At 47.3% G+C, this 20,476-nt stretch overlaps 1 protein-coding gene across 1 annotated transcript in view; it reads left to right on the top strand.

Moving 5' to 3' along the window:
• The window catches only part of RNF216 (ring finger protein 216), a 34,701-nt gene extending 14,685 nt beyond the window's left edge, over window positions 1-20,016 (top strand). The window contains exons 6-10 of the mRNA XM_081965487.1: window positions 2,776-2,880; window positions 9,182-9,404; window positions 13,450-13,519; window positions 14,395-15,509; window positions 16,553-20,016. Of these exons, the coding sequence (XP_081821613.1) occupies window positions 2,776-2,880; window positions 9,182-9,404; window positions 13,450-13,519; window positions 14,395-14,729 (733 nt within the window). The 3' untranslated portion in view covers window positions 14,730-15,509; window positions 16,553-20,016. The remainder of the gene's footprint in view (window positions 1-2,775; window positions 2,881-9,181; window positions 9,405-13,449; window positions 13,520-14,394; window positions 15,510-16,552) is intronic.
• The last annotated feature ends 460 nt before the right edge of the window (window positions 20,017-20,476 follow it).

Genomic DNA, 20,476 nt, shown 5'->3' with positions numbered 1-20,476 from the left:
TACCTGTAGTTGAAGGGTAATGTCAATTCCTAAAGCATTCCTGGCCTGCTCTCAAGTTGCCATAGGTCAGGAGGGGGGGGGGTGAGAACTGATGGAGCAGCTCCATTCAGAAGCAGATCCCATACATACCTTTCTCAAAGTTGTATCTCAGGTTACCAGAGCCAGGTGTGTTTTCTACACGCTTGGAGAATGTGATTTATACCTTTGGAGAATGTGATTTATGACACACGGGGGGGGGAGGGGGAACAAGGTCATAGTTGGGCCGTAGTAAATTGCGTGGGACAGAGCTGGCTTCACTCCGATACCTGCTGACATGTTGCTCCTAATATATAACTGGATTTCTTTTTGAAACTTGGCTTGAGGCTCATGAGTTAATTAGGGCATCCCTCAGAACCCTGGCAGGTATCTTTCGTTCTTTGGAAAAAGATGACCAAGCCAGCTCTGAGGAGAACTGCGCTTTTGAAATTAACCTTCATCTATTCCTGCCTCCTCCTCCTCACCCCAAGCAGTGCTTCTAAATTCTCCTCATCTGGAGTTGTGATGCAAGGCTTGGCATAATCCTTTGCCACTTCCTCTTTTATTTTCTCTCTCTCTTTTTGTTTGTTCCATATTCCTCTTGTTTTTCTGTCTGTCTTCGCCTGGGTCCCTTGATCTTTTATGCATCTTTTCTCCAACCTGAATGCCCCGTTGTGATGGTGTGGAGAGTGCGTGTCTCCCCACGGGCGGTGCCAACCCATCCGAAGGCCACTGCGTTGGAGAACGGCTGTACTCAGGTGCCCGAGAATTGTTTTGCTACAGGCCCCCGCCGCGCTTCCAAACACAGCTTTTTCTCCTTCGCTTGCACAACCCCTCTGCGAGGCCGTAAATATCTTCATTGCTCAACGACACGGCAGAGTCATAACAAGAGACTCGCTGCAAATAAACATGGAAACTTAACTTGGGTGTTGAAACCTTCCTGTGTGTTTGTTTTGCGGGATCGTTCCGTCCCATCCAAGGGAAAACAAAAATAAAACAAATAATTAGTTTAAAGGTTCTGCACCGATCCTGGTCGTTTAGTTTTTCCTTCGGAACATTTTAATCCATCAAGTGCAAATTTGTTGGGGTTTTTTTGAGAGAAGAGAAATGGATAGTATAGAATACAGAATAACAGAGTTGAAAGGGACCTTGGAGGTCTTCTAGTCCAACCCCCTGCTTAGGCAGGAAACTCTACACCACTTCAGACAAACAGTTATCCAACATCTTCTTAAAGACTTCCAGTGTTGGGGCATTCACAACTTCTGGAGGCAACTTCTGTTCCACTGATTAATTGTTCTCACTTCAGGAAATTTCTCCTTCTAAGTTGCTTCTCTCCTTGATTAGTTTCCACCCATTGCTTTCTTACCCTGCCTTCAGGTGCTTTGGAGAATAGCTTGACTCCCTCTTCTTTGTGGCAACCCCTGAGACATTGGAAATTTCTCCTTAGTTCTAAGTTGCTTCCCTCCTTGATTAATTTCCACCCATTGCTTCTTGTCCTGCCTTAAGGTACTATGGAGAATAGCTGTATTCTCTCTTTTTTGTGGCAGCCCCTCAGGTATTAGAAGATTGCTATCATGTCACCCCTAGTCCTTCTTTTCGTTGAAGGAAGGAAGGAAGGAAGGAAGGAAGGAAGGAAGGAAGGAAGGAAGGATGGATGGATGGATGGATGGATAGATAGATAGATAGATAGATAGATAGATAGATAGATAGATAGATAGATAGATAGATAGATAGATAGAGATGATGGATGGATGGATGGATGGATGGATGGATGGATGGATGGATGGATGGATGGATAGCTGGTGTGTGGAGGGAGGGAGGGATGGATGGGTGGTTGGTGGATGGATGGATACATAGACAGACAGGTGGATGGGTGGATAGATGGATGGATAGACAGACAGATAGATAGTAGGTAGATATGTTGAGGGAGGGAGGGATAGATATATGATGGATGGATGGATGGATACATACATAGAGGGATGGATGGATTGATGGATAGTAGGTAGGTGGAGGATAGATAGATAGATAGAATGAATAAAATAGAGAGAAAAATGACAGACAGACAGACAGACATAAGAGTCTTTGGGCTCAGTGCCCACCCACAGCTCCTTCCGTTGCACAGAGCTTCATGCTTGACTCTTGGCTGCTTTGCAAGGAGCGGTGTAGCTCATCCTTCTGGATCGTTTGCTGATGGAAACCATCCAGCCTCAAACAGCTTTGGGACTTATGTCAACATTTAGACTTTCACAGAGCAGTTAAAGTCGGCTTGGCAAATCTTCTCCCCTCCCCCCTCCCTCCGCAGCTGTTGACAGCCTGGTTCATCCTTTTATCACCCTGCGTGAAGACCCAGGCTGGTCTTGGGTGGGATGCAGTCCAGCGTCTTGCCTGGGGCTGCCTTTAAGCCACAAGATGGCAATCTTAGCTGCTGAATGATACTCAGTGTTTGGAGGGCCCTTTTCGTGGGAGTAAGGAAGGGAGGCTCTCATTGAAGTTCTGGAGAGGGTTATTATCTCCGGAGAGCAGCGCTGGCAATCTCTCTTCCGGAATCCATAGGTTGAAATGCATAGATCGCTTGGGATCTCTGGTGAGAGGGGGCTGCATGGGGAAGAGCTTTGAACGGTCACTAAATGAACGGGTCGTATGTCGAGGACTGCCCGTTGTCCAGAACCTTTTGCTCGGTGCAGGATTCATTGCAGCTTCCCTGACTGGTAACCTGGATTGGGTGGGTTCTCCTTGCTTTGCTTAATCTCTCTGTCTTCTTTTCCAGGAAACATGCAGAAAATGCCAAGGCCTCTGGAAGGAACACATGAACCTGAGTTGTGAACAGCTGGCGGAAAAGGACGACATTAAATACAGAACATCCATGTAAGTACCTGTTCTGACTGAGACTCCCCGAGAGGCTGAAGCAAACTCCTGGTCCCGGCAAAAACCCCTTTTATTAATTGACTGTGAATTCTGCTCATTCACATCCAGCAAAGTCTTTCAAGGGAGGATTTACAGTCAGAGACCTCATCTGGCTTGGAGAGCTGCCAGGCTGAGGTCTGCAGAACTTGGCAAGGAGTCTCGGAGAATCACGAACCAATTAAGCAAACTAATGGTCTCCTGCAAACTCCACTCCCCTTTCGCTCCTCTTTTATTCCCTCTGGGAGGGGCCATTCATCGTCCACCTGTGGCCTTACTCCCAAGTTAACCCCTGTTCTTTAGCTCTTCCCTTCGTCTGGCAGCTCTGCGCATGCACCCACTGGGAACAGGCCCCAGCTGTTCGTCTGCCCCACTGAAGTCTGACTCTGAAGGCAGCTGATAAGTGGTCAGAAAGGATCCTAGCAAAGGGGAGGGAAGATGATGTTCATGAGATCCCCATAGTTTTTATGCCCCTCCCAAATTTAGACAGGGGACACGGTGGCTGAGTCGTTAAGACGCTGAGCTTGTCGATCAGAAAAGTCGGCAGTTCGAATCCCTAGCGCCGGGTAACAGAGTGAGCTCCCGTGACTTGTCCCAGCTTCTGCCAACCTAGCAGTTCGAAAGCACATAAAAATGCAAGTAGAAAAATAGGATCCACCTTAGGGTGGGAAGGGAACAGCGTTCCGTGCGCCTTCGGCATTGAGTCATGCCGGCCACATGACCACGGAGACGTCTTCGGACAGCGCTGGCTCTTCGGCTTTGAAACGGAGATGAGCACCGCCCCCTAGAGTCGGGAACGACTAGCACAGATGTGCGAGGGGAATCTTTGCCTGTCTTTTGTCTTGCCAAACAACTCTAGATTATTAGAGTTGATAATTAGATACTTTAAAAAAAAAAAAAAGCTTCCGTCGTGCTGCCATTCTTCCGCAGGATATATTTATCGAGAGAGGAAGGGGGAGGAATTTAATAATACGCCAGGTTTTTAAGCTTTATTCGTCTAGAAGAAGAAGAGGGGAAGGAAGGAAGACCTCCGCTGGGTATCCTTTCCACCGAGGTGATGTCTTTTTGGCCAACCCACTGGGCCCAGCTGAAACTCGGACAATGAGACTTCCTGTTTGGGCGAAAGGAAGAGGAAGCACAGCGGGATTTTTCAGAGCCACCTTCCTGCTCGGCTAAGGGTTTCCTGCTGGGAGAGAAGACGAAATGAGAATAGCGCAGAAGGGAACGACGGGCTCCCCCTCTGAGCCCGAATCGCAAAAGGCAGTGACCAAAAAAGGAAGGCCGTAGCACCCAGGGCCAGCCTATAGCTGAATTCGCAAATTCCCCATGCCTCAATCCCTAAAAAAGCTGTGTGTAGGACAATCTTCCAGTTCAAAGCTGGGAGATACTGTACAACATCGCTATTTTAGTCCATAGAGCAAAATTTAAAAGTTTTGAATTACACGGACCTCTTCATTGCAGGATGCTAACAAGATACGTTAGTCGTGGTCCATGACATAATAGTAAAATAATAGAGGTGTCAAGATCTAGGAGTTACCTGTGTTTCAAACCAAGTATCTACAGTTTGTTGTTGTTGTTAGTTGAGAAGTCATGTCTGACTCATCACGACCTCATGGACCACATTCCTCCAGGCCTTCCTGTCCTCTCCCATCCTCTGGAGTCCATTCAAGCTCACGCTGACTGCTTTGAGGACTCCATCCAGCCACCTCCTTCTCTGCCGTCCCCTTCTTCTTCTTTTGCCCTCCATCGTTCCCAGCATGAGGCTCTTCTCCAGGGAGCCCTTCCTTCTCATTAGGTGGCCAAAGAATTGGAGTTTCCTCTTCAGGGTCTGGCCTTCTAAAGAGCAGTCAGGGTTGACCTCCTCTAGGACTGACCGGTTGGATGGCCTTGCAGTCCAAGGGACTCAATGCAGGAGTCTTCTCCAGCACCAGAGTTCAAAGGCCTCCATTCTTTGGCGCTCAGCCTTCCTTATGGTCCAACCTTCACAGCCGTCCATTGCAACTGGGAATTATATAATTATATGCAAAATAGTGAATATAGAATTCACTGTAGTTCGTGAAGTCTAAAATAAATGTAGTAGTATATACTATGTACATAGGACTACATTTGCATAGTACATACTGCTATATATAAATACAGCCGTAGTACATATTACTATGTACATGAAAAAGATGAGAAGGATAATTGCAATGCAGCCTACTACATGGCTGTATTTATACGGAGCATGTACTACATATAAATAGTCGAATGTAATACATACATGGCACATTCTACTACATAGAAAATGGGGGGAAATGGCCTCCTCCACACTCCAGAGGCCCTCTGGACTTCCCGAACTTCCGGTATGCCCGTTTTTTTGCCCTCCCTGAGCCTCAGGGCGCGCCTTTGCCCTTACCTGCACGGGCCGCGTGGTGACTCCTGGGAGGGGCGAGGTGGGCGTGGTCAGCCAGGAGTGGGATTTGAGGGTTCTCCAAACTGCATAGAATCTTAGCTAGAAGTTCTCCCGAAACCCTGCAACCTCCAACCTGCCCACCCCCTGGATCTGGTGAAGGGCAGTTGGGCTACTGCCGAGAGGAATTGGGAGTTTGGGTAGAGTTGAAGTAGGGGACCTCAAAATTACTCTAGGATTGGGGTTCTTGAGCGCCTCGTGGGTAAATTCCCTTTTCTTCCCTCTTTCACAGAGGCCCTGCTTTTCTCCTTAGGGCCGTATGCAAACCTTTCATTTGTTTTTCCACGCCGCGAAATATAATGACTCTATTTTTTCCTTCTTTCTGCACACTCTGCAAGGGTAGGGACACATCTGCGTTGGTTAACTGATGGAAACAAGAGTTTGCATCGGAGGCTAGAAATTTGCACGTTATCGTGTTAAGAAATCATTTCCTGGTGATATTTCCTGATCATTGAGATACAATACCCCTGCTTGTAGGTTTCCTAAGTGTGTGTGTGTGTGTGTGTGTGTGTGTGTGTGTGTAGGAAGAGCTAGCCTTGATCTCTTTTTCCCCATTTTGCTCTGCAAGCCAAGATTGCTAACAATTCTTTTTGCAAAGAGAGCAGGGGTGAAATCCAGCAGGTTCTGACAGGTTCTGGAGAACCGGTAGCGGAAATTTTGAGTAGTTTGGAGAACCGGCAAACGCCACCTCTGGCTGGCCCCAGAGTGGGGAGGGAATGGGGATTTTGCAGCATCCTTCCCCTGCCACGCCCACCAAGCCACGCCCACAGAACCGGTAGTAAAAAAATTTGAATTTCACCACTGAAAGAGAGGATGGCACAGTGGCCCTTTTAACACCTCTAGAGCATGTCATGGGACGCGGTGGCTCAATGGCTAAGATGCTGAGTTTGTCGATCAGAAAGGCCAGCAGTTCGGCGGTTCGAATCCCTAGCACCGCGTAACGGAGTGAGCTCCCGTTCTTTGTCCCAGCTTCTGCCAACCTAGCAATTCGAAAGCACGTAAAAAAAATGCAAGTAGAAAAATAGGGACCACCTTTGGTAGGAAGGGAACAGCGTTCTGTGCACCTTCGGCGTTGAGTCATGCCGGCCACATGACCACGGAGACGTCTTTGGACAGCGCTGGCTCCTTGGCTTTGAAACGGAGATGAGCAGCGCCCCCTTGAGTCGGGAACAACTAGCACATATGTGCGAGGGGAACCTTTATCTTTACTTTTACTAGAGCATGTAATGATAGTATAACCCAGGGGTGTCCAAACTTGGCAACTTTAAGACTTGTGGACTTCAACTCCCAGAATTCCCCAGCCAGCAGAGCAAACTGGCTTAGTGCAGAGATGAGCAACTTGGTAGCTTTAGAGAAAGAGGACAAGGTTCTCACACAAAGGGACTGAGCCATTTCTTGCACCTGAATTTAGACAGGACGTTTCACCGTTTCCTGAGTTTGGTGGGTGGGGAGGTTTTATTTTTATTTTAAAACTATTTTAAGGCATAGACGTTAGCTTTTTTCTTGTCTGCCGCCTCCAACTATGGGAAATTGTGTTGACGACTTTTAACAGCTGCAGTGTAGAGGAGGGGGAAGGTGGGCTTAGGGGACAGCACAGAAGTTGTTGTTACAAAAGCATCAGCTTAGCTGGGGGAAAACAGGAAAGGGTGAGAAAGAAACTCAAGATTGTATTACCCGGTGTCTCCTTGGCGTAAGATGGAGGGAAGGAGATGCTTTCGTGATGGTGCCATTCTGACACATAACTATAAAGTAAACCTCAGTCCTTTTGGATCTAGCCTTATCTTAAAAGTAAGAGCTGCGGAAGGATTTAGAGATACATACAGTCCTAGAACATCCTTAGCACACGCATGGTTGAGTGTCATATCAAAACTCACCCGACATGCATCAAAAGGTCTGCAAAGGCTTAAAACGGACAGGCTCTGGCTCACCCCAGAGGCTCTGGCATCTAACCACTATGCCACCACTTTTAAGAGCCGTGGCGGCGCAGTGATTAGATAGCAGTACTGCAGGCTGACTCTGCCCACTGCCAGCAGTTCGATCCTCACCAGGCTCAAGGTTGGCTCAGCCTTCCGTCCTTCCGAGGTGGGTCAAACGAGGACCCGGATTGTTGGGGGCAAGAGGCTGACTCTGTAAACTCCTTAGAGAGGGTTGTAAAAACCCTGTGAAGCGGTATATAAGTCTTAAGTGTTATTCCTTGGGAAGGGAAAGAGGAAGAGGAAGGAAGGAAGGTGAGAAGGGAAGGGAAATGAGAAGGAAGGAAGGAAGCTGTAGTGGCCCAGTGGTTAGAAGGCAGTATTGCAGGCTAATTCTGCCCACAGCCAGGAGTTCAATCCTGACCGACTCACAGTTGACTCAGCCTTCCATCCTTCCGAGGTGGGTGAAAGGAGGACCCGAATTGTTGGCAGCCAATATGCTAACATTTATAAAATGCTTAGAGAGGGCTGTAAAATCCTGTGTGAAGCGGTATATAAGTCTTGAATGCTGCTGCTCTTCTAAACACAGTCCAGTGTTTGCAAGAGCTCCATACTTCTTTGGCAGCATCCCGGTAACTAAGCAACAAGCAATCCCACTCGGTTGAAAACTGTTAGGGTGGGGCTGGTTTCCCGGGCCCCCTTTTTGCCCCTGCAGCTCTGCATTCTCTCTCTCTGTCTCTCTCTCTCTCTGCCAGAAGTCAGCATCCTTCTGCCGCTGGTTTCTCAGACTTTCCATTGTTTCTAGCCGAAGGTTTTGCTGTCTGTCTGGTTCTCTGGGAGACGGTCTTTAACCCTGCAGAATGTGGATTCGGTGATGAATGTTTAGACTTAATTGGTTTTCCTCTCCTTCGGTTCTTTATTTGGCTATTTATTTAAAGCAACAATATGGCCACCCACCTCAAACAGCAGGCCGAGTCTAGGCAGCCACCATAAGTGTAGATAAAAGACCCCCCCCTTTAAAAAAAATCAGCGTAGAACAAAGCCAGAGGCAATGAAAATAATCTCACTGCCATCATCAAGGCAATTGGGCATCCCGTCGCAACTCCGAAGCGGATGTTCTGGGTACCACTAACCGTCTAGAAATGAGGGTCTTTCCAGAGAGGAAGGTGAGGGCCATTTCAGGAAGGAAGGCGGTCCCAGAAAGGAGATCTCCTTAGATCAGCGGTTAGCCAGCACTCCACACATCCCCACCAATATTTATAGAAAGACGGCAGCTCCGATCATGCTTTGCTCGCACAAGCACGAAGCCGAAGGCACCAGCCTGAAGATGGCGAGTGGGACCTCTTCGAAACGTTGCCAAGATACTTTTAATCTTACATGGGAAAAGACCCAAATATGCCAAGTCCTGCATGCATGCATACATACATGCATACATACATACATACATTTTTTTTTGCTGATAAATAAAGGGAGACTAGTATAGATCTATTTCAAGCTATTTAGCTCTCATCAGCTAACCATACCCTTGCTGGGATTCAAACCTGGGCTGTTTTTACATATTAGACAGTTGTATTAGCCTCTAAGCCACAAGCTCTCCTCCCTCATCAGCTGAGCCAGGGGAATGATTTTGATTATGCTTTGACAAACACCTAATATATATACATACATACATGCATATGTTTTATTGATACTTTTTAAAAATATACATAAAAACCTCCATATCTATGTGAGCAACTTGTTGTGTGGGTACAATTAGTTTTGCGTAAGAGATACAACAATAATCCTAATCATAATAAGCAGCCTGTTCAAACTGCGGCTGTCCGGCAATGGAGCTGTTGCCCACCTGTAGTCCAACCGTCCTCCTTCCGGCAGCCTCCCGACTCTTGACCCCGTTGCCTTCCAGAGAAGAGAAGATGACGGCGGCCCGCATCAGGAAGTGCCACAAATGCGCCACCGGCTTGATCAAATCGGAAGGCTGCAACCGCATGTCGTGTCGTTGCGGGGCCCAGATGTGCTACCTCTGCCGAGCTGCCATTAACGGGTACGACCACTTCTGCCAGCACCCTCGTTCCCCGGGAGCCCCGTGTCAAGACTGTGCCAGGTGTTCCCTTTGGACGGACCCCACGGTAAGTGTCTGGGACACCCCTGGGTTTCTTCCCCGAGGGTCTCTCCACCATCCCAAGGGGGTGAACCCCACAAGTGTCCAGCTGCGGTTAAAAATGCCATTTCTTAGCGCCCTTCGTGAGTGGTGGTAGTGGCATCGTCCTCTATCTATCTCCTCTCCCCAGGGGTCCTCAAAACTACGGACCACCGAAGCCATTATTCCGGCCCGTACAGGACCATGAGGCTGCCCCACCCACCCGCAGGCCGAGCGCAGGACACCTTCGCGAGCCCCACCTAGTCACATGACCTCCTAGCCATGCCCACCCAGCTGGTCCGCCCCCCCCCAACAGTCTGAGGGACCACAAATTAGCCCCCTGTTTAAAAGGTTTGAGAACCACCTGATCTTATCAGAGTAGGGAAAACCAGGAAGATCCCCCCCCCCCCAGGAAGACTCCCGAGAAGTCCAGGGATGCCAAGAGCTGCGGTGGCACAGTGGTTAGAGTGCAGTACTGCAGGCTACTTCTGCTGACTGCCGGTTGCCTGAAATTTGGCAGTTCGAGTCTCACCAGGCTCCAAGTTGACTCAGTCTCCCATCCTTCCGAGGTGGGTCAAATGAAGGCCCAGATTGTTGGGGGCAAGAGGCTGACTCTGTAAAACCACTTAGAAGAGGCTATAAAAGCACTGTGAAGCGGTATATATATACCTAAGTGCTAAGTGCTAGTGTTATTTTAGGACCTCTCTGTGTTTATTGAGCTTCTCTCTCTCTCTCTCTCTCTCTCTCTCTCTCTCTCTCTCTCTCTCTCTCTCTCTCTCTCTCTCTCTCTATCTATCTATCTATCTATCTATCTATCTATATCTATCGTCTATATCTATCATCTATCTATCTATCATCTATCCATTCATCTATCTATCTATCTATCTATCTATCTATCTATCTCTATCTATCTATCTATCTATCTCTATCTATCTATCATCTATCCATCCATCCATCCATCCATCCATCCATCCATCTATCTATCTATCTATCTATCTATATCTATCTATCTATCTATCTATCTATCTCTATCTCTCTATCTATCTATCTCTATCTATCTATCTATCTATCTCTATCTATCTATCTATCTATCTATCTATCTATCTATCTATCTATCTATCTCTACCTACCTACCTACCTATTTCTGCAATCTTTCTAAGGTCTCTCTAAATATGGGAATGTTTAGTCTTGACAAAGATAAGGACTAGGGATGACATAGCAGTCTTCTAATGTCTCAGGGGCTGCCACAAAGAAGAGGGAGCCAAGCTATTCTCCAAAGCACCCAAGGGTAGAACAAGAAGCAATGGGTGGAAATTAATGATGGAGAGAAGCAACTGAGAACTGAGGAGAAACTTCCTGACAGTTAGAACAATTAATCAGTGGAACAAGTTGCCTTCAGAAGTTGTAAATGCTCCAACACTGGAAGTCTTTAAGAAGATGTTGGATAACCATTTGTCTGAAATGTTCTAGGGCTTCCTGCCTGAGCAGGGGGTTGGACTAGAAGACCTCCAAGGTCCCTTCCAACTCTGTTACTCTTATCTTCTGCGCGCTCTGTCCTGGCTGGTGTCCTTTCACCATTTCAACCCTGCCTCTCTGCCTTCACTTTTCCACTTTCTCGGTGAGATTTAGCTTGGCTCCATCACCATTTTCCCGGTTACTGTTGAGACGATCCCCGGTTTAATATGGGAATGATCTTTCTCTCTTTTTTTAAAAGTCCTTGTTCTCCTCCTCCCTCTGAACATCCATACATCATGAAAGCATTTTGAGCTTATTGGGAACAGCTGTGCCCACACATGGAGAGAGGAAAAATTGGGGTGGGTGGGGGGAGAAGATCTATATATTCCTGCATATCAAATTACAGATGGAGGGACCAGTTCCTATAGACTCATGGGAAACGCCACTTTTAAATATAAATCCCTCCATCCTGAAATAATTAGCCAGTTATTCCGGCTTGATACAAAGACTGTAAATATATCTTGTAAGATAATAATTTATTTTATTTTATTTTTGGTTTTGTTTCTGAGTCGGAAAGGAATACGTCTGCTGGGGAAGCTTCAGCAATCAAGATTGTCTTGCAGTTTGATTGGAGAATTTTGTTTTTTATGCTCTTTTTGGTCTTTGCAGGGTTTTTCCCCTTCCTCTTTAGTTTTCTGTCCCCAGTCACGGCTGGCCTAGAGACTTCCAATCCCAAAGCCTCAGGGGCCGTGAGCAAGCCTTAGATCAGGGATGTCAAACTGGATTTCTTTGAGGGCTGGTTCGGCATTGTAGTTCTCCTCTGCGGGCCGGCCAAGATGGGGGAAAGGAGACGGGATGGACGCCTCCTCCAGCACCCTGCCAACCAAAACGGGATGCAGGAGGGCCACGTGCCCCACATCCCCACACCCTGTTTGGCTGCCAGAGGCACCGTGGGCTGGTCCTTTGCTATTTCCATAAATTGCTATTTCACCGTAAGAAGTTCCCTACGACTGTTTGTTTGGAGTAGGAGAGAGAGAGAAAGAATGAAGAAAACTTTTTATCTAGCAAGCCATTCTGGAGGAAGGAGTTTTGGAAGGAAGGAGGGAGGGAAGGAAGGAAGGAGAAGAGAAAGGGCTTTGACACAATTTCCAGACATGTTTCTCTCTCTCTCTCTCTCTCTCTCTCTCTCTCTCTCTCTCTCTTTCTCTTTCTCTCTCTTTCTCTCTCTCTCTCTCGGATGGCCATTTGTTTCCAACTAGTTTTGCAAGTTTACGTGAGTTTCTTCACCCTTAGCATTTTTCTCATGTTAGCAGTCTATTGATTCTACATTTAGAATATATATTTAGAATAAGTCCTAGTAAGAACAAAACTAGAGTCCTCCATGTAGTTTTGGTCACCACACTGTAAAAAAGAGGTTGAGACTCTAGAAGGAGTGCAGAGAAGAGCAACCAAGATGATGAGGGCCCTGGAGTAAGACATGATGAACAGTTGCAGAAACTGGGCATGGGTAGTCTAGGGAAGAGAAGGACCAGGGGAGACAGGATAGCAGTCTTCCAATATTGGAGGGGCTGCCACAGAGAGGAGGGGGCCAACCTATTTTCCAAGGCACCCGAAGGCCAGATAAGGAGTAATGAATGGAAACTGACCAAGGAGAGATTCAACCTGGAAATAAGGAGGAACTTTCTGACAGTGAGAACAATCAACCCATGGAACATAAGTTTCCTTCAGAGGTTGTGGGAAATTCATCCCTGGAGGCTTTCAAGAAGAGACTGGACTGCCATCTGTCACAAATGTTGTAGTAGGGTCTCCTGCTTGGGCAGAGGGGTTGGACTAGATGACCTCCAAGGTCCCTTCCAACTCTGTTCATCTGTAAAGAACAGAAGTTGCCTTTGGAAGTTGTGGGAGCTTCATCCCTGGAGGCTTTCAAGAAGAGACTGGACTGTCATCTGTCAGAAATGGTGTAGGGTCTCCTGCTTGAGCGGAGGGGGTTGGACTAGGTGACCTCCAAGGTCCCTTCCAACTCTGTTAATCTGTAAAGAACAGAAGTTGCCTTCGGAAGTTGTGGGAGCTTCATCCCTGGAGGCTTTCAAGAAGAGACTGGACAGCCATCTGTCAGAAATGGTGTAGTAGGGTCTCCTGCTTGGGCAGAGGGGGTTGGACTAGGTGACCTCCAAGGTCCCTTCCAACTCTGTTCATCTGTTAAATTTGAGAAGGAGAAGAATGGAGATTGTTCAGAAGTGCTCTGGGCAGTCACTCCTCAGGGGAAGACCTCAAGGCACGCTTGGAAGTCTTGTGGATGAAATTTCAGGAGCCAGAGATGCAGGGGGTAGCGCTGAAATATTTTTCAGTCCTGGAATTGGGAGTGATCCGCCGTGAGCAAATGGCAGCAGACCCGAGTCGAGGTCTCCAACCCATGTGTGCAAAATAAATTAGATTTTTTTCCCCTCTTAATTTATTAGAGCAGAAGCTCTTCGTTCAGCCTCACAGGTTTTCCTTTTTATATACCGTACATGTATAAATTTAAGCGCATCGAACCTAGCGTTCTCGTGACGGTTCTGAGTCTCCCTGTCTCTTTACAGGAGGACGATGAGAAGGTCATCCACGAAATTCAGAAGGAAGCGGAAGAAGAACAAAAGAGGAAGAACGGAGGTTGGTTTTAAACTTTGCGTGGAATGGATAGAAGCATGAAAAGCTGCGTTCGGTGGGGATATTTGCCTTTACCAATTAAAGGAGAATATTTGTAGCTCAGGGTCCTGGGTGCTCTCTGAGCTTGGTGGTTTTCTTGCAGACGTTTCATGACCCAACCAGGTAGCATCATCAGCGCTAGAAGGAAGTGGGGTTGTGGACAGGAGAAAGGCAGGAAGGAGGAGAAGGAAGAGGGGGAAAAGGAGAAGAGGAGTGGGAAAGGAGAGGCAGAGAAGGGGAGGAAGTGGGTGGGAGGAAGAGGTCTATAGAGTCCTTGGTGCTCTCTCAGCTTGGTGGTTTTCTGGCAGACATTGCATTATCCAGCTAGGGAACAGTATCAGTGCTAGGAAGCAGTGGGGTGTGGAGTGGTGGAGAAGGAAAGGAGGAGAATAAGGACGAGGGGGTCCCTCATGCTCTCTGAGCTTGATGGTTTCCTTGCAGGCATTTCATGACCCAACTAGGGAACATCATCAGTGCTAGAAGGGAGAGGGGTTTGCAGGGAGGAGGAGGAAGAAGAAGAAAAAGAAGAAGAGAAGAGGAGGAAAAAGAACAATAGAGGAGGAGGAAGAGGAGGAGGATGACGACTGTGGGGTCCTTGATGCTCTCTGAGCTTGAAGGTTTCCTTGCAGACATTTCATGACCCAACTAGGGAACATCATCAGTGCTAATCCATATTTGTCGCTAAAGAAATATAGATGTGGCACGAAGATGAGTCCAAATGACCTGGTTAATACTAGGAAACCCATTCAAGCAGGGCACCCATAATTCTTTTTAAGTCATCACCTCCTTGCCACTCTTCTCTTTCTTACATATATATATATGTTTGTTTTCTTTTGCAGAAAACAGTTTCAAGCGGATCGGTCCTCCGGCAGAAAAACCCGCGGAGAAGATCCCACGGATCGAAGCCATCCCCAGGCCGGTTCCCCAGAACTTCCACCACCACCACCACCACCACCAAATGCGCCCCTACCCGTTCGGTCACCCCCCTTTCCCTCTGGCCCCCGTGCACCCCCTGTACAACAACCTGGGGCCCATCAACCTGGGGCCCATCCCGGCCCCTTACGTCCCCCCACTCCCCAACATGAGAGTGAACTACGACTTCCCCCAAATGAACCTGCAGTTGGAGCCCAACCTCCCTATGCACTTCGGGCCTCAGCCTCGGCATCGGTTCTGATCCCGCTTTCGGGATAGGCGCCGTTCCTTCCGGAACTTTGCTGCAGGGAAAGTCCACACACACTGGTTGTCGACGGTCGCTCTTCCGCCCACCCGCTCCCATGAAACTGCAATGTCCACCTTCGCTCCTGTTCCTTCCCGCCTCCTGGTTGTCTCTCCCAGTTCAGAGGTCCGTTTCCGCCCTCCGCTAGGTGCAGGGGAGCCCTAGTTTGCAATAAGGGTTTATCCCAGCACTGTTTTAATTTTTTCTCCAGGTGCTCTCGGTGTTTGAGAAGATGGGCTTCCGCAGGAGTTGGGTTGAAGGACGGGGCGCCATTACGGCCAAAATGCGTTCTAGGTCAACAAAATTTGTCCTGGTCAACTTCTTCCATTGGCTGTAGGACCTCCCAGCATCTGAACCCCAAAAGAGATTGAAGGTGGCAGGGGGACTCTTTGGAATATTTGAAACGCTCAAGTGGCGGTCCTTAATTCCCAGAAAACCAGGGGGGGGGCTTTTTTTTTGTGGCTTAGATCTTCCACCTCTTCCTTCTTCTGCTAGGAAAAGCCAAGGGACAGATGCCGGGGTTTCCTAAAGCGAGCTGGGAGAGACCCCTCGCGAATTTGACGTACTTCGATTGCAGCTCAGAGGGGGGGGGCTTTGAAAACACAAACCGGATCGGTCTTGAAATGAAATTGGCGGTTGTGGCCATCGCCGTGGCCGGCTGCCGCTTTTCGGTATTCGTGTCTGGAGTTGGAGCCCCGATTTGGCTATTGATGCTGCAGCCTCGTGGCGGTTTCCTCCGTTGTGCGTGGAACGAAGGGATGATAAGCTGGCTGCCCTACAAAAGGGGTCAAAAGTATTGGGGGTTCTGGGGAGAGACAGGTGTGCAATTGGGCTGGGTCTCCTCTGCTTTTCCTCTGGCGTTGGGGTGAATGCTCAGGATGATCCCCACACCTGGGAGAAGTTCCCCTTGGATCCTCCACCCCCTTACCTGTGGGAGCACATGCCTCTAAGCTCCCTTATGCATCCTCCACCTCTTGAAACCCAGGTGTGAACAGGTAACCCAGAAGCTAGATCTGTGGTCTCAACATTTAGGTCTTGGGTTCTTCCACAGAACCGTTTAAGGGCTGACTTCAGTTTCTCAACCGGAGCGGCTTTAAGAGGAGTGGACTTCAACTCCCAGAGATCCTCAGCAAGCTGTAGGAATTGGAATACACCCATCTTAAAAGCCCAGCCATCTTAAAGCCGCTCAGGCAGGGGTGAAACGCTCTGAAGTCTGCGACCGGTTCGCTTCGCTACCGGCTCGCTTCGTGGGCGTGTGCACCGCCGGCGCTACCGCGCAGCGCTGAAAAAGGATTAAGCACCCTTTTCAGAATCTGCAAAGGTAAGTAGAGCAGCGAGGGGGAACAGCCGTGCCGCACGATTGAGATTCGCTAGAAAGCAGGCTTTCCTGCTTTCTAGTGAATATAAACTGCACAGCGCAGCTGAATCGTCGGAACCGAACCAATAGCATTTTTTTACTACTAGTTTGGATGACGATCAGCTGTGCAATCAGCTGTGCCACGCGATTTGTCACACAGCTGATGGTCAGAACCGAACCGGTAGCTGAATTACCAGTGTCAGACGAACCGGTAGCATTTTTTCACTATCGGTTCGGGTGAACCGGTAGCATTTCACCCCTGCGCTCAGGTTGAGAAACCATGGTTTAGATCAGTTGGATGGACGGATAGGGACTGTTCTCCAAATATTCCTCCTCCCCCAGATTTCCCTTTCCATCTTCAGAACACCTGTAGCCCCCGTCGGTCCTCCGTGGCTGATTGGGAATGAGGGGTGACCTCAGAAAGTTCCTGTGTGATCAGCGGGAGCTTGGAGGACAAGGAAGTGAGCACCACGGCTGGGTCTCGTGATTTCAGGAAGGAAAACTTCCTTGTCTTCAGAAACAGCTTCCCTTCCCCGAAGCTTCCAGCCACTCCACATCAGGTTGATGACCCTCTGCTCCAAAGTTTTGGCCAGGGAGGGTCTCTCTGGGTCAGAAGCCTGGAAGCTGAGAGCCTCTTACATCTTGGCAGACGCCAGGTTGGGGGGGGGGGGAGGGAATGTTGCAGAAAACAGCTTTCTCTCTCTTCTTTTCCTAAACATCAATCCCAACCGAGGGAATCTTCCCTGCAGCTTCCAGCTCAAAGCAATAGTAATACAAAAGTTGGGTTTGAATCTGGGCTGGGTCTTGTTTGTCTCCCAGATCGCTCGCTCGCTCCCTCCCTTTTTAATTTTTTTATTTTTATTTTCGAATTTCCCTCGTAAGAAAAACTATTATTATTCCTTGGACGGCAGGATCCTTTTGGCCACAGCAAAGAGAACCCGTAAATATTGTCATTTCTTCCCCGCTCTCCATTTAAGTGTGGAAAAAAATCCAGGAACTGCCAGGAAAATGAAGCCAGGCAGCTCTTTTTTCGAGAGCTTCCCTCCCTGATTCTAGCTACCTGTTTCTTTTCACACGATATTATCAAGCCAGCTTTTTAATGTTCTTTTGTTTTTCCTCCTGGATACCCAAAACGGTTGACCTTCTCCCCTTTCCCTGCCTTTCTTTCCGGACATGATCATGCACACTCCCGATTCTTTTACCAAGCGGCTTTTTCTTTCAAATTATTCTGAAATAAACCTTGGAGGCTTTGAATAGCTGCTCACTTCCCGGGGGGGGGGGGTGTTTCACAACCCATTGTAGATCTACGTGGCCCACACATAATCCCCGATCGATCAGGATCGATCAGACTGATCGATTAGCCGAATGTTCCCATGGCAAATTTGGGACCCTTTTTCTTTGGTGAGAAAACGTTTGATGCGCTTGACGGTAAAAATGCATCTCCGTATTGGGACTGGCTGGGGATTTAATCCGAGAGGAGCCATATTTTCCCGAAGTTCTTCCATCCCAAAGTTTTCTGTTGTCTTCCATTCCATGTGTTGCCATTTCCGGCTCCAACTTAGCCACGTAGATTCAAAATTGGGTTTTTTTCCCTTTGCTGTCGTGCGGCCACGAAAACCAAGCCCACGAAACACGTCAAGTCCGAGCTGATCTCGATACTGTGCTAGATGGATCTTATTCAGGTTTTTAAAATCGGCACCTTAATCTTAAAACTGTTGGGCATCTTTGAGGTAGCAATTGTTGACTTGTCAGCACATCTCTCTCTATATGTAAAATAATTTTGCTACCACTTAAAACCCCAAAGGGACCTGTTCTCCTAGAAGTGCTTGAGTTTTAGAAAGAATCCTCATTCCTAGGAAATTTTGCATCTTAAAGCTTCATTTCTTTAAAAAAAACATATTCTGGATAGGTTTTGGCTACTTGGAGTAGATTTAAACTGGAAAGGACTTGCATCCTTCGTTTTGCTCCTACATTATTCATCTGCTGATGCAGAAATTCCCTTCTCCCCTCTCCTTCCTCTGCTTCAAGTTCCAGAATATTAGCACGGCTTTTTCCGCTGGTTAAAGGCTGGATTTATTTACTCCTGGTTGTGGAAAACCCAACCTGCCTCTTCGATCTCATTTCTGTACTTGAACTAGGAGTTGGAACAAGGTTGCCCGTAACAAGTGAGAATTCCTTCATCATTTAACTCAAGAGGTGTCCAACCTTGGCTACCCTAAAACCTGTGGATTTCCAACTCCCAGAATTCCCCACCCAGCGGAAGATCCTTACACAGAAGTTAAATTCTGGGAGTTGAAGTCTACGAGTCTTAAAAGTTGCCAAAGTTGGAGAGCCCTGATTTAACTAAGTAATTTCTTATTTCCATTTTCTCTGCTTCAGGGAAATGGTTTAGAAGAAAAAGCCCAGGCTCTCTCCATCACTAGCCATACTCACCTCAGCATCTTCTAGAGAACTTCAGCTAGCCCACTCATGGTTTAGAAAAAGACATGTCTGTTTCTTGGACTTTCCTTGGGACTAAGTCTCCCAATTCATTTGAGGAAGAAAATATGGGAAGGAAGAAGTCCAAAGCATCAGGAAAAAGATATTGACAAGAACATCTGACTCCCATCGGCTCTTTGCTTTTTCCAAAACTATCTACTTCAGGGGTTTCCAAACTTGGGAACTTTAAGACTTGTGGACTTCAACTGGATGGGGAATTCTGGAAGTTGAAGTCCACAAGTCTTAAAAGTTCCCAGGTTTGGACACCTCTGACCTACATGAAAAAGGAAGAAACGGATTGCGCAAAACATGCATCTCCAGATCTTTCCAGGTTTATCAATTCCCATGGAGATGATTGATTGATTGTTTGGTGCAATCTGTAGCAGGTAACGTCATAACCAACCCATTCTTTTTTAAATAAAACAAACCCTGACTATTCAAAACTTGAAGATGGGAAGGTGTTTTAGCCACCACGCCTCCAGAGGTTGTGCCAATAAAATGGGAGGCCACCTGCAGTCTTCGTTTGTCCCTTCCGAAGAAAACCCAATCGTACCAAGGTGAGGGCAAAGAGATTTAACCAGCCTTTAGATCTTTTTCAATTTTTTAATTTTTCCCTTTCTGGATTCGGGGCCCCAGCAATGCGATCGATTAAGTCTGCAAGGTTGCGGGTGTGATTTTTCCTCCCTCTTTGCTTTTTTTTTTTACAAGCCATCTTTTTCTCTTAAAACTCCTGGATGTTGTCAGTTGGCCTAGTTTTGTCTTTCCCCCCCTCTCTTCTTTCATCTGAATCTTCCCGTCGGATCTTTTAAACGGACATGCCTAGGCGTGGGAATTTACTTGGGTGGAGAGTGGAATTTGTATGAAAATCCCATTTTTTTGCGGGGGTGGGTGGGTGTTTTTTAATTGGTAGCTTCTTTTTTATATATATGCATATATATACGGTATAGAGTATCTATCTCGCCGAAAGCGTTGCATCTCTTTACGGGTAGACAAGGAGAAGTGTATGGATTCCCCTCCCCCCCCACTTTGACATTTTAATAGGTACTTTCTATAATGAACTTTGCAGTGTTGCATTTAACTTGCCTTAAAAGGTGGAGAGAGAAATTTAGCATTTGCACTTAGCAAAAAAAAAAAGAAAGAAAGAAAGAAAAGAGAGAGAGAAATGAATTTAAAGGAGCAAAGCCCTATCAACGCAAGAGTTGCATGTTCTACAACTTTGTATAACATAGCTGAAAACTAAATAAAAAATAAAATAAAAGACCCAAAACCAGGAGAAGGGGAAAAAAAATATTTTTCTTTACCCTTCTGGTAGGAAACCATTCTAATCCGCGTGTAAAAAGTTTCTGTATTATATTGTAATTTCGGTTTTTGTTTTTTTTTTTGTAATTAAAAGAAAATTTGTGCTCCCTCTTTTGTTTTGGACGTATCGTGGTTTCCGGTCCCGAAGAAGGCATTAGCCAACAGCCATGCCAGATGGATCAGTGGCTGTTAACTGAAAATGTTCAAATCCCTGCAGTTTCAAACAGTCACTTGCCCTGGGTGAAAACGATGGGAAATTTATCACAAAAAGATGAAATTATTTGTTGAAGAGCCCTGGTAGTGCAGTGGTTAGAATGCAGCGTTGCAGGCTAACTCTGCCCACTGCCAGGAGTTCAATCCTGACCGGCTCCAGGTGGACTCAGCCTTCCGTCCTTCCGAGGTGGGTAAAATGAGGACCCAGATTGTTGGGGGCAAATAGGCTGACTTTGTAAACCGCTTAGAGAGGGCTGTAGAAGCACCGTGAAGCGGTATAAAAGTCTAGGTGCTCTTGCTCCTTCCTTCCTTCCTTCCATCCCATGGAGGTGCAGTGATTAGAATATTGCAGTCTAAC

Source organism: Natrix helvetica, assembly GCF_964273705.1.
Source record: "Natrix helvetica genome assembly, chromosome: 13".
NCBI lineage: Eukaryota > Metazoa > Chordata > Lepidosauria > Squamata > Natricidae > Natrix > Natrix helvetica.
The sequence above is the reverse complement of the archived record's forward strand: the minus strand, read 5'-3'. Positions and strand labels throughout refer to the sequence as shown.